Here is a 14,538-nt window from a genome sequence, read left to right on the forward strand (position 1 = left end):
TCATTGTCGAGGGACGTACGACATGGAAGTGGCCACTCATAATTATCGGGAGGATGACGATGTCCACTTCACGCAAGTCGCTAGCGGCATCTCCAATCATAGCCATCGTGGATTCATGTGCGTCGTCGCCTCGCTCGACACTGAACAAGGCCAAATGTCGCGGTGATGGAGGCGCGCCTCTTATAACGATATGGCACTACGCTTATCGCCTTTTGCAAGATACATACGAATGCGCCCATCACATCGCCTCGCTGACCATCTCCTTCCCTCGAGCGGTGTCGAATAGATCGGGCCCGTGTGGTGTCGACAGAGTCATTCTTCCACACGCATGTCTGCGTGGGTTGAACTGAACAAAGACATGTAAACAATGTTGTAAGTATAAAATTAAACGTTAAAGTATAAACTTTAAATTCTATATTGAATGTTTAAGCAGTATCGTAATATTTAAAGGGTATCACTTATAAGTTAAATGTTATCTCAGAATTTTTAAACGTTAACGCTCCTACTTAAATGGTAACTAAAAACAGTTTTAAAACAATATCATAAAAAACTTCAAACTTACTTGTCCATAGGGCAGCTGAGGAAGATCCTTATCAACCTCGTCAGACTTATTGAGGCGCGATCGTCAACGATTTTTCTTCGAATGAAGACTCTTCCGAAGTTCTTCTACTTTTTTATCGGCTTCCTTTAATGGGGAGCACGACGCGACAGATCAACGGGAGACACTTCCTTACATGCTTCTTTGCTCTTGTGGGATCGTGTCCGCCTCGATGCGCGGCATCGGTCACCGCTGGTTCCACCGTGAATTCCACTTCGCTGAGGATAGACTCAACGACCTTCTCAACCGTGAGTTCCACGGCAGCAGAGATCAATGGGAGACACAACGCTGTTCGCGGTTGTTCTTCTTCACGGATTGTGTCCATCTTTGATGCCGCATCTGTCGAGCGGCTCCACCGAGATGCATGATGTCGCCAACAACGAGTCGACGATCTTTTCCACCGCTGCAAACTCAACGCCATCTTCAATCCTCCACCGTGATGGGCATGTCATCAACGTCACAACATCACCGACGATGTAGCTGCCGCCGATGGTGCTCGCTATTATTTCATCGCCACCAAGCACGGGCGAGACGGAGGCATTATTGTTTTCCTCTTTTTGCAAGCTTCTTCGAATGAGGCCGCTCAAGGGCCACCCCGATGATGTCCTCGCTCGCTCGAACTCCGACGGCGACGATCCCCGGGTGCTTCATTTGTTCAAGGGAAGGCGCAATGATCGCTGACCGTGACGCCTTCCAATGCCTCCACCCGAGCGATGCCGAGGGAACTCGGTCATCAAAAATCTGCAAGCTCGCGATGAGAGTTGCAGTGACATCCTCGCTTAGTGCCGCAGACGCCACGTTCGGGGAAGCCACGGGTCAGCGGGCGTGGGGAGGGCTTCTCCGCCCTCGACGAATGCGTTTTGGCCCGAAGGGGAGAACGGCGCCCAATAAGGCAAGGAAGAGGTCGCCTCCTCATCTCGCTTTTGAAAGCAAGCGGTTCCCGAGCAATAGCATCCGACCGAGCGGTCGGTCGAACAAATACTTCTTCATCGAGATTCGCGGAACCAGCTCGTGAAACTAGCATGTGTAAAGCAAACAATCTTAGCGAAATTATTTAGTTTAAACAATTAAAAACTATATTTACACATGTAACTCAGTATATTTAAACGTTATAACCTATTGTGTTAAACAAGAAACAAACAAATTAAACATTAAACTAAAAAGTTTAAACTGTAGTCGAACAAAAGTTAAACTGTAGTTATAATGTTAAACGATAGATGAATAAAGTTAAACGGTAAATGATATGGTTAAACGCTAACGCCTGCGCTAAACAAAAATATTTTTGAATTATTACCCTCTTTTCCTTCGAGATGACAAACTCGTCTCTATCGTCGCTTGCTCCTAAAGTATTTTCACCGTAGCACAGACATCCTTGGGATCTTGCAGAACGGACTTTCTTTCCGGCTCCTGGTCACTCAGAAACCAGATGTTAAGCGCCACTCGGCAACCCTTAACATACCCGCTGTTGGTCTCTTCCCCGCAAGATCTAGATCGCGACTCGGTAGTGGCCAGTGGTACGTCCTCCATAAGCCACTTGCAGGCCGCTTGCGCCCATGCGTAGCGCCCCCATTCCGTAGATCATCGACATAATCAACGATCCGCTTAGGAACCGAGCAGGGAGGTATTTGGGAAGAGGATTGTACCGTGAGAGGACACCATCGTAGTTTGGCAAAATTCTCCTCTTCTCCCTCCGTCCAACGAAGTTCGTTTGAAGAGCTGCTCCGACGGAGTCTCCGTGCTCTCGTACGCCTTCGATAAATACCTCTCTCGAAAGTCGACCGTGTTTTTCTTCTCGAAACACGATCGCCTCCCCATCGCAACGCAGCCAAGAACGATTGCCACATCTTCGAGCCCTCGAAAGTCGCGATGCTTTCCCGATCCTCGAATTTATCAAATGCGGTTATCGTGATCTCTCGCAATGAGAGTCAAGAAGGGCCCGCTCTGGTATACAGACTTCCAACTCAAGAATGCTCGTGAACGGTGTTCTTGGATGATCTCCCGATGTCGAGGGATCATGTGAACTTTCAATTCGACCCACGGTCTCCCACTCACTGGTGTCAAGTAGGATCGCCCATTAACTAGATTGACCGCCATAATCACAAGCCTCAGCATAACAATAAAGACATTGTTAGCTGGAAATGTAATTTGTTAAACCAGAAACACTCGCTCTTAAACACCGATATCATTTTTTTAAGCAGATGACGATACTATTAAAACGGAGATACAAATAATTAAACGGAGACGTAACTAACTTAAACCAGTAAAAGCTCATTGTTTAAACGGAGACCTCATTTTTTTACAACTCGCAGACCTATATCAACCGAAAAGTGGTAAACGTAGATTATAAACATTACACAAAGCACAACAATCTGAAAACCATTTCGATCAGTATACATAGACGAAAAATGTAAAACAAAAAACAAAAAAACCCTAGCCGAGACATCTCCCTCGGACTAACAAAACCCTCACCCGATTAATCCCCCTCGAAAGCTTCAATGTCTTCCAACAAAAACAAAAATCACAAACCAAAAACCGAAAAATGTCTCTTCGTAATGTAATAGTTAACAAAAACCATAAATGAATACTCTTTAGATCGCAGTCGACTGAAAACGCCGAATACTTGCACTGGACTTCTTCTTCGACGCCGGTGAAAGGGAAGAGTGCCTGGAAGAGAAGAGCTGGAGACGTAAGTTGAGCTGGAGTCGCTGAGTCGAGAGAAGACAAGTACTGTAATGCTTAAGAAAAAAACCCACCCACTTCCTCTCTACACCGAAATGGGTGCGCCACGACTTCCGACTTCAAAGGGCATTTTCGTCCATAAAATTTTTAAATACACTCGCTTAACGCAGCTACGCATTTTGTGGGTTTCAAAATCATGGAGTTGAAAAGGCATGGTTTTTTGGGATTCAAACCATGCGGGTTTGTTTGCAATTTGAGCAAAGTCAGAGGGTTTTTTTGGCAATTTTCACTTATTATTATTATTATTATCATGTGTTATATTTATAATAGAAAACCTAGTATTCTATACCGTATCTATATAGATAATAGACGTTGAATTATGATTTAACGGTCAATATCTCTGGTGAATAGTAGATTTACATACATCCATAAATAACATTTATTTTTTTATAATATATATTTAATTGATATTAATATATAAGAATTTTATGAACCACAAAGATCTACCATTGATCTCAGTCTCACTTGATATCAAAAATTTTAAATAACAAAATATTTGATAAATATCATGAAAAATATTTCATCCACAAATATTGTCAAATAAAATAAAAATCACACAATATTTTTGGAATCTCATATACTTGTCACAAAATTTTGTGAATTTTTGGAAGATGTAGATGTGTATGTTTCTTATTACAGCAATTTTTTTCTACAACTTGTCAATGCCGAAAGAACTATTTAATAATTTTCTACCCAAGAGAATATGGCTCATACATAGTTATATATAAAAAAAATCATTTATGTAATTTTCGTCTATGTGAGAAACCATTTTTTTTTAGTTTTATTATCGCCATCATTGTCATCAATCACCATCTATGCCATATTCTTGTCGGAAAAATATCTTTTTTGAAAAATTTATTTATTTATTTATTTGCAACGTTGTTGTTTTCATGTGATATCACGGAATTGGGAAGAATCAAAATGTGTATATTCTTATTTTCTATAATCAGAATATGTATATGTCAAATAGTGCCAAACAATATTATATAGTGTTTTATAATAATCATGCACAATGAATCTATACAATGAATCTTTATAAATAATAACGGTTGAATTATCATCCAATGACTATAAATAAGAATCCCTGATGAACAAATCATATACGCATATGACTTTAACCCTATATATATAATAAAAAGTATAATTTATATTAATAAGATTAATTAAATTATAATTTTTTTCTTATTATAAATTTAAAATAAGAATTTAAAATAAAATACGGGAGTTGTCTATAAATAATCTATTGATATCAGGTCCCTGCATAGAGTGTTGTTGTTCTATTGAGGAGGTGGATTTGAATCTCAGTTCACACAAGGCGTGAACGTAAGTATGTTAAACTAGAAACTCCATGTCTATGTATGCCATTGGCATGTGGCTTATTCATATTTTATTAAAAAGAAGATTACCGATATGTATCTTGAAAACTTTCCCGACGTGTTTTGAGATGCATTGATCAACTTTTTAAACATTTCTAAATAAATTTGATTTCAAGAAAGATTTTAAGACGTAAATTATACCTACCACTTTATATGTATTCATTTGCTTATGTTGTCCAAAACATGAGAATATTAGTAGTACACATATTAAAATCCCCACATGCCACAACATTTTAATGGGTGCAAGAAAGCTTTAGTGTGTGGTGAGTATGAAATGATCAAATGAAAGGGATGGGAAACAAATTATAGTTGTTATCAATCAAAGGAGAAGAAGGTGATAGACTTTGATTAATTAACAAATTAAAGTTCCTTTTGATTCAACTTTGTGGTGCATATATGTTAAGATAAGCTCCTTAAAAAGCATGTGAATTGGATAGTTGGTTATCTTTCTTATCATTTCAACTCCAACCACAAGAGTTGCTTTTATGTACTCTATCCTAAAGATGAGCTCCATTAACTTGATATCATGAATATCTTAATTAGCTCCTAAGAATTTGCAACATTACTTAAGCCTAATTAAAAGTGTACAGTTAGTAGTTATTTAATATATATAGTCAAATAATTGCATGATTATAATTATGACTTAACATTTGGTGTATTTGACGATGATATTTAATGTTGCTTAATGATCTATCTTTTGGTTCTATGATATCATTAGCTAAATATGATGAGCCAATGATGATATGAGAGACATAGGAAAACATTGATGTTGTAGAAACAAGCATATATATATAACTCATTTGCCATTATACATATTATTTATGGATAGTGATAACTTTATGCCATTTCATCAACCATGTGATTTGGCAACAACAACAACATCATCATCACTGATAATATATATTGAGAATAAATTTGAAAGTAGTGGTGTTTCCACAATGATGATTTCTTTAATTGGCACATTTTTAATCTTCAAAACATGTTCAGGATTAATATTAACACCGACATATTAAAAATATATATAGATGGTGATGGAATATACACTATTGCGATAACCTGAAAAATATCTTGCACTTATATAAGAGTGGCTCTAGTTGAATATTTTATGCACCATGAGCAACAATATATCTCAAAAATTTAAGATGATCTCTCCCTTCCCAATTTCCTATGGGGTTGTGAAGGTTATCTGGGGATGTCTTTTATGTCCATTTAAAAATTTTAGAAAGAGTTATTAAATTGACTTTTCATTAAAAAAAACACGTCTGTTTTATAAAAAGATTTGAACTTATATTCTATTAACATTTTCAATACAAGTGGATAAATATTTTTATTCACCAATTTATTTGATGTTATAATATATATATTAATAAATAAAAATTAATCTATTGAATTAGAGTAGTTAAATATTTAAATTTAACTAAATTAAGTCGAATTGCAAAGTTAACTAACTAATAATATATCCTCAAAGAACCACCATAATATTATAAAGCTAAATAAAGGGAGGCTCTATATAGTAAGTCAACGAGGACCACTGTAATTTTAGTAATCACATCATATATATGTTAAATTTCAGGTTAATCTAAAGTTATATTAAAGCCTTTTATTAGATGTTCCATATTTTTTGGTACCTAAATATAAAACTTCTTTTTGGATAAATCTCTCCCATATAAATACCCTCTTAATGAACCCTCTCATTTCTTTCCATTTGGGTTTTTCCAAGGTATTGTCTTTATGGCAATTACAGTGATTGTTCAAAATTCTCAAGGAAAAGCTTATCATGGGAAGATGACTCCTTTTGTACTCTTGGCCTGTGTGGTGGCAGCAACAGGAGGTTTGATTTTTGGTTATGACATGGGCATATTAGGTAATATAATATACTCTCTCCGTTTTATTTTATCTGTTATAAATTTATATTTTTTTATCTGTCATTTTTTTTCTAAAGTTATTCTCAACACTTTATTTAAATCTCTTATCGGAAGAGAAATGTGAAGATATAAATTAGAGATAATTTTGAAAATATAATTATTTTTTATAAATTTTTTTAATACGTGATATTCGATTAACCATGACAGATAAAAAAGAACGAAGGAGGGAGTATTATTATTATTTTTATATTACTTATTTCCAATAAGAATTAATTAATTTGTTATTTATTTATTTTTACTATTTGCAAATGAAGGTGGAGTAACTAGCATGGATAATTTCATCTTGAAGTTCTTTTCAAGTGTATCTACAAAGGAAAAGCTACATCAAGATACCAACAAATACTGCAAATTTAAACCACAACTATTAACTTTGTTTACAACCTCATTCTATTTAGCAGCATTGGTTTCATCCTTCTTTGCTAATGGTGTAACAAAAAGTTTTGGAAGAAAATGGTCTATGTTTAATGGTGGTATCATTTCTTTAATTGGTTCTATCATTAGTGTGACTTCAATGAATATTATTATGTCTCGTCTTCGGTCGTCTTCTTCTTGGCTTTGGTGTTGGCTTTATTCTTCAGGTAATATATATATATACACACACACACACACAATGCATTCAAAATTAATTGGATTGTTTATATTCTTACTTTCTTATTTAATTATGCAGTCTGTGCCACTCTATCTTTCAGAAATGGCACCTCCAAATCTTCGAGGAATGCTTAATATGAGCTTTCAACTCATGGTCACCATTGGCATTCTTATTGCTAATATCATCAACTATGGCAATGCTAAACATTAAGCCGGAATGGGGATGGCGTGTTTAGCCTCGGTATTGCTACTATTCCTGCTACTATTTTCACTCTTGGTTCACTTTTTCTTCCTGATACTCCCAACTCTCTAATTGAACGTGGCGAGGAAGAAAATGCCAAGATTGTCCTACAGAAAATTCGTGGCACAGATGATGTTAAAATAGAGTTCGATCATATGCGAGCCGCGAGCATGGAAGCAAATATTATTAACCATTCAATGTTCAACATTCTCAATAGAAAATACAGGCCTCAACTCACAATGGCCATTTTTATACCTTTCTTTCAGCAATTCACTGGTATCAATGTTATCATGTTTTATGCACCAGTACTCTTTAAAACCATTGGGTTTAAAGACAATGCATCCTTCGTATCGGCCATCATCACCGGCCTCGTTAATGTATTCGCGACTTTAGTCTCGATTAGCACCGTAGATAAATTTGGTAGAAAAATACTCTTTTTACAAGGTGGAACACATATGTTCATTTGTCAGGTATGTATATCTGTTAAACTTTTGTAAATTTTTTATCATAAGTCAATTGATCTCATATGTTTCTAATTTACAGATCCTTGTTGGAACATTAATTGGGTTGATGTTCGGAACTAATGGTGTGGGAGAGATACCAACACAATATGCAATATCAGTAGTGCTCCTTATCTGCTTTTATGTATGTGGATTTGCTTGGTCTTGGGGACCTCTTGGATGGCTTATTCCAAGTGAAATATTTCCTATAGAGATTCGATCGACGGGACAAAGTATCGCTGTATGTATGAATATGTTCTTCACATTCATTATCGCGCAAACATTCCGGTCAATGCTTTGCTATATGAAGTTTTATCTCTTCTTCTTCTTTGCTGGTTGGTTGGTGATTATGACCATTTTCATTGGGGTCTTTTTACCAGAGACTATGAATGTGCCAATAGATGATATGATCTTTGTGTGGAAGCATCATTGGTTTTGGAGACGCTTCATTAATGATAATGATGTTCGATTTGCTTATTCTAGAGTCACAAAATAATTATATATAATATGTACTTAAGATCTCACAATAATTAAAATTGAAACTAGTTTAGCTAGAAAAGTTGATCTAAGGAACTAGTAGTTTGGTGTTTATACCAGGGAAAAAAAAGTGACATTTAGAACACATTTGTACTTTCACTGTTACATTGTTTAACAAGTTGTGTTTGCTTAATTAGAGCTTTTAGTATAAATAAATGATGAAGCATTCAACAAGCGTCATGAGGTTGAAAAAATACTCGTTATATATTTTCCTAACTCATGAATAATTAATTTGATCTGTCTCATAAATATTTTTTTAAAAAAATAAAAACATATATATATATATATCTATATAATTATGCTAATGAAGTCTTGGTCAACATTGCCCATGATTTGCGCATGTCATTCTTGCGCAAGGGCTATGCTAATCTTTCTCTCTGTTTCGTTAAAATTTTATCAGATGTCTCCAAAAAGCTTGCAGATACGATCCACATTAATGCACATCTTTGAATAGGAGAACTTGTCGCTTAGTGTTAAAAAAAAGAAAACACATTGCCAATGATTCATTGGTCTCTTTCAACCAAGTCTCTTGTATAGAGTTTATATCATTATTAAAGAGGCATGTTCGAATCTTAGCCCATGTAAAGTGATAGTATAGATGCGTTAAAATATTAGTTCTCCTCCTATGTATGTTGTTGTGTACGTCATGCGATTTGTCCAAATTTTATAAATAAAAAAAAAATGAAAGAGTGAGTCAACATTATAGGAACTAAAACCTTGAGCAAAACTTACTTATTTAAATGATACAAAAGCACACCAAATAGCATGATCTTTATACTTGAGAACAAGTTGCTTACACTATATATACAACTTAATTTTCATCATACACACTTTATGACATATATATATATTAGACATTAGATATTTTTAAAGGGGTGATAATTTCCAAAATCATGGGAAAGACCTTGAATTGAAGCACCAGCAGCAAGTACACTAGCAACAAAGCAAATTGAACTCATAAGATGTAACCAAAACCATGGTCCAGAGAACCTTAAAATCTTGGCTTGCTTGATGTACATCTCTACAGGGAAGTACACAGTGAGAGGCCAAAAGGCGATGCCGCCGACCAAACCGATAAAGTCGTTGAAGAAGGGGAAGATCATCGCAATGAAAGTGGTCGCCGCGATGTATAATGTTCGGCATGCTAGTCGGAAAAAGCTCAGCCGATACTGGCCGATCATCGGAATGGTAATGAGATGTTCATAATTCAGAAAATAGTTCTCTGGCCATTTCCTATGAGTTGAACTCTCTACAAACTGGAATATTGGTTGGGAGAATACCTGCCAGTCAAGAATTTTTTTTTTGTGCTTACATAAACGTATGTACATACATGCATACATACATACATATATATATATATATATATATAAAAGAAAAATACCTGGTAGGCACCAATGAGATGGATGACAATGCAAATGTTGGCAAGATCAACAAGCCAGAAAGGGTTGTAGAAACCAAATCCAGTGAGCATGTTACCAGGAGCATTGTTACCAAAAGCTGCATAGCCAAACACTCCACACAACATGTAAAACATTGTGGTGATGGTCACTCCTATTAATGAGGCCTTTTTCATCACTTTGTTCTCTGGTGGACTTGATTTCAATGTATCCTACACCAATTCCCAATCAAATATTCATTTATTTATTTGTTTACTTTTTTTTTTAAAAAAAAGATAAACTATGTTTAATTAAAAAAAAGCACAGTAAACTGGTAAACTGGGAGGATTACAACATAAAAAACTAGAGGGAGGAAAAGAAATGGGACAGTCACCAAAAGTAGATTTGTCCTACTGACAGATAGGAAACGAGAGGCAAAAAAAAAAGATTAAAGGAACAGAGTTGGACTGCTGGAGCTCATTTATTTACTTGTTTAATTATATGCACAAAAAAATGAATTTAAATCTTTTATTAGTATTATCCTGACTTTGAAAATCCCGTCCTTTCAGTAAATTGATGTATTTGAACTTATGCCCAAATTGATATAACACTAAATCACTGTATTTAATTTTTCACCCCGACCTCTACGACAATCACATGGAGCTTAAATGAGTTAACAAGCGCTCAATTTCTATAATTATGATTAACATTAATACAACTAAAATATATGCCATTGAGGACTTGTACAAGAGCCTCAAAATATATTTCATTAGATAGTGTATATAAAATATAACAATACTTTGTTTTTAATAATATTTTTACTAAAAATTAGTTTTATATCCGATATCTAATATTATTAAAAAAATTATAAAAATAAAACAGTGTTTTATCATGTAATTAAAGCATAAAATTATACAATAATAATAAGTAAAATTAAATTAAAGCAAATGATATAATAAATTTATAGAGGTGGTAAATAAAGAACCAATCCACTGAAACAAATCGAATCAAATCAGCACATCACCTTGAAACTTCTTAACTTTGCAAATGAATGAAAGACATCAACTCATAGGAATAATATATACAAATATAAATATTTTTCATGGTATATAATTAAAATTCATATCAAATTAATTTAATAAATCTAATAATTAATTTAGTAATACAAATAATAATTAAATGAATTAATACAATAATTACAATCATTAAAACAATATACACATGATTGACATAAATGAAAAAACAAAAGATGGTCGTGTGTGTGTGTATATATATATGAAATGTCGGGTGATCTCACCTTAATTTTTGATATGTATATCTTTTAAATACATCAAATTAAATGCATATTTTTCAAAACTAAATTTATCAAACATAATAAGTCATAATCTAATATTATTAGTTATTTTTAATCAAATATTAAATTTAGCTCTATTATATATTTTAAATCTAAGTTTTTCTTTCCCTCCTTTAAAAGAAGTCAATCACTTGTTAGGAAGCGCAACCATAAGCTCAACATGTACCCATTCTGTCAACTTACGTTGATTTTGGGGTTTGATCTCTAGTCCTACGTAAAGAATCCGGTACCAATAGAATAAGTGGACGTTAATTAAAATTTAAATATTTACAAATACATTGAAACCAGAAATCCACTGTTTTTTATAATTACATTCAATCAAACACTACCTAAGTGAATTTCAGTCTAATTCACTAATTATTATTTAAATTATAAACATATCATGTCGAACTATTTAATCTGTCAATTAAATTTTTGTAACATATATATATACTTCAACATAACAACATAAGATAAATATAATGATTAATATATATATATATATACACACACATACCTGAATCTCAATTAGAACCATTGAGTAAGTGAAAGCACAAGCAATGTTTCCAAATGATTGAAAAACCCTCCAAACTTTGTCACTTGCAGATACATCCACACCAATTGTTGCTCCTGTCAAACTACTCCTTCCCAACCCTTTTTCTGCATTCCATACAAATTTAATCCCTTCAATTTTTGTTCATTTGTTTATAAATTTACATGCAAATAAAATTTAAAAATAATACAAACAAACATATTAATAAATATACATACCTGCAACCATAGCAATAGAAAGGCCAAGTGCGGTCAAAGAATAAGCAAAGGACATAACTGCAGCAATTATAGAGAGCCCCCAAATCTTGTGAAAATTTGGTATTTGAGATAGAACTATTTGAATGCATGCAAAGATGAGTATATAAAAGCTCGGTGAAACATAACACTCTGCATGAATCCCATTCTTATGAAAACAATTCGATCTTTTAACTGCTCTGTAGAATCAAAAACAAAAATCAGAAGCTCTAAATCAAAAAAATTAAATTACATATAAAAAAAGTAAAAAAGTAAAAAAGTAAAAAATATATATATGTCATTTGGAGTTTACACCATACTAATCCCGGAGGTTATAATATAAGCAATTGTGACACCAATGAGCATCACATACTGAGCCAATCCACAGAGTTGAACCTTTACACCACCTAAAACAAAGAAATTGCATTATACTAAATTCAAAAACAATCAATATATTGTTCCTATTTTTTAAGAAAATTTCAAAACCTTAAGTTAAGCTTTAAGCCAATGAGTAGAACTCAAATATATGAATACAGATATATATATATATATTTATAGAGTTTGAAAAGGAGCAAGAAAAAAGGAAGATATCGAGAATTCGACTTACCGAGATTGGCTTTGACAGCATCCATGTAAGTGTGATTTCTTTTGCCATTGATCGGATCGGGAGAACGATAACAATCGGCGAGCAAAGCCGAACAAAACCAAGTAATGAATGCAAATGCAAGAAGAGTAGCAGGGCCAGCAATCCATCCTAATTGTGCAATGGCCCATGCTAAGGACAATACACCGGAACCAATCACACTAGTTATTATATGTGAAGTGGCTGTCAACAATGTTCCTAAAATTACAGAAAAAATTAAAGAGTGAATTTTAGATCATGTGAAAAATTATTTTGTTGATAATGAGTAGAATGATTACCTGTTCTTTCGATTTGATCATCGGTTTCGGAGTTCTTTTGGTCTTGTGCTCTGCCTAGTGATTCCTCAATGAAGGAGTTCATGTTTGGTAACTCAATTTGCATTGTTTTTTGGATGAAGATGGATGAAAGATGAAGAAGAAGAAGGAGAAAGATGATGAGCTATGTATGGTTTGGTGGTTTGTCTATTTTTATAGCCATTGAAATAAAGGAAATTAAAAACAAGATGACAAGAGTAGAAAGTGAGGATTAAATGGGAATATAAGTGATATTAATGAGTGTAAACGAGTGTTTTGTGTGTTTGTTTACCAAAAATAATAGTAATAATAATAGTAAAGTGTAATGGTAGAAAATAGAAAATGTAAAGTGGAATTTATTTATTTATTTATTTATTTATTTATTGATCTTTGAAAATTTTGATGAGAAAGTGATGGAGAATATTTCTGTTTGATAAGATTAGAATGGTTTGTAGTTTTCAAACTTTGCCAATTCTAAATAAACATAAAGATCACCAATTGTGTCTCTTGGATTCCTAATTCCACCATTCCATTTTTTATATAATGAAGTATTTTCTAGTATTGACCATTATTCTTTTCTAACCAAAGATATATATATATATATATATATAACTAGGTGACAAAGTGAATAAACCACAACCCCTCAACAGCAATAGAATGGAGTCTTCCACTAAAATGGAGTCTCCCACTTAGAAAAAAAAAGTGACATAAAAATTATGTAGTGTTTTTGGTATATTTGAATTTAAAATTTAAAATATAAATTAATTTGGTTCTTCAACTTAAAAATAAAATTAAACAACCAATGCCTATTGCAGACCTAGGGCAAAATTTTTGGGTCAAGTAGTACTATTTGTAGTAATGTACAAATATTTTAGAAATACTGTTTATTCACTATTTATTATGTCCCTTATGGAAGGAAGTCATTTTTATCCTCTCGAAAGTTTCATGGTAAGAGGAATATATTAGTTCATTTTAATTATTAAAAATCTTTTAGGCGTGTATTTGGTAGGATTTTAATCATTACATGACTTGCTGAGTTAAATTTTTGGGGTCAATAAGCCACCGTAATTAATGCATCACAATACTTACATGTTCTTTGACAATTCCCTTGGCATATTGACATTAGGTGCTTATTACTTTTGTTTTAAAAAAAAAAAAAATTAAAGCCAACCATCTCTTGACATATTGATATTAGGTCTCATGTGTAGAGTGTTTGACATTAGATTCAAACCTCAATTCAAAAATGATAAAAATACAAGTGTGATAAAGTATTAACTCCACATAAATGTAGGCCATGATACATGATTTTTCAAATTATGAAAACCTATTTGTATACTTTTGTCCATATAGAATGACTAAATGACTTTGAAAAAAAAAATTTAATTTTAAAAATATATATATATATATTAAAAAGATTATATAAATGTTTATATAATTGCAAACAATATTTATCATTATCGCAAAACCTTAGTCAAATCCTTAGGTATGTAAAAAATTAGTCTTACTCCAAGACCAAGAAGTAAATTAAAAAAAAAAAATCGAAAAAGGAAATTCTTTTGGTTGAAGGTCAAGCCATAAAGTAATAAATAAATATTAAAATGAA

At 33.3% G+C, this 14,538-nt stretch overlaps 1 protein-coding gene, 1 non-coding gene and 1 pseudogene across 3 annotated transcripts; 1 reads left to right on the top strand and 2 right to left on the bottom strand.

Annotated features, from left to right (window-relative positions):
* The first annotated feature begins 6,444 nt into the window (after nucleotides 1-6,444).
* Nucleotides 6,445-8,463, top strand: LOC120279092 (annotated as a pseudogene).
* A 348-nt stretch (nucleotides 8,464-8,811) lies between these two features.
* LOC120280948 lies at nucleotides 8,812-8,929 on the bottom strand. Its single transcript, XR_005542458.1, has one exon. It is a non-coding gene; the product is annotated as a U6 spliceosomal RNA (small nuclear RNA).
* A 310-nt stretch (nucleotides 8,930-9,239) lies between these two features.
* Nucleotides 9,240-13,106, bottom strand: LOC120270749 (amino acid permease 6-like). Of its 2 annotated transcripts, none has more exons than XM_039277832.1 (7): nucleotides 12,921-13,106; nucleotides 12,607-12,840; nucleotides 12,373-12,406; nucleotides 11,985-12,199; nucleotides 11,731-11,873; nucleotides 9,886-10,113; nucleotides 9,240-9,784 (listed from the first exon to the last, which is right to left on the bottom strand). In XM_039277832.1, the coding sequence occupies exons 1-7, from the start codon at nucleotides 13,021-13,023 to the stop codon at nucleotides 9,362-9,364; spliced, it is 1,380 nt and encodes a 459-aa protein (XP_039133766.1). In that variant the 5' UTR covers nucleotides 13,024-13,106; the 3' UTR covers nucleotides 9,240-9,361. The 2 variants fall into 2 exon arrangements, with proteins under 2 accessions (XP_039133766.1, XP_039133759.1); XM_039277825.1 differs by having other exon boundaries at nucleotides 12,313-12,406.
* Nucleotides 13,107-14,538: the final 1,432 nt, after the last annotated feature.

The sequence above is a fragment of the Dioscorea cayenensis genome, chromosome 2, assembly GCF_009730915.1.
Source record: "Dioscorea cayenensis subsp. rotundata cultivar TDr96_F1 chromosome 2, TDr96_F1_v2_PseudoChromosome.rev07_lg8_w22 25.fasta, whole genome shotgun sequence".
In the NCBI taxonomy this organism is placed as follows: Eukaryota; Viridiplantae; Streptophyta; class Magnoliopsida; order Dioscoreales; family Dioscoreaceae; genus Dioscorea; species Dioscorea cayenensis.

Coding starts and splice junctions, on each gene's coding strand:
- LOC120270749 (XM_039277825.1), bottom strand. CDS start 13,023: ATGCAAATTGAGTTACCAAACATGAACTCCTTCATTGAGGAATCACTA. Junction 12,407..12,606: donor TGCTGTCAAAGCCAATCTCG/GTAAGTCGAATT, acceptor TCTTTGTTTTAG/GTGGTGTAAAGGTTCAACTC. Junction 9,785..9,885: donor ATCTCATTGGTGCCTACCAG/GTATTTTTCTTT, acceptor CTTGACTGGCAG/GTATTCTCCCAACCAATATT.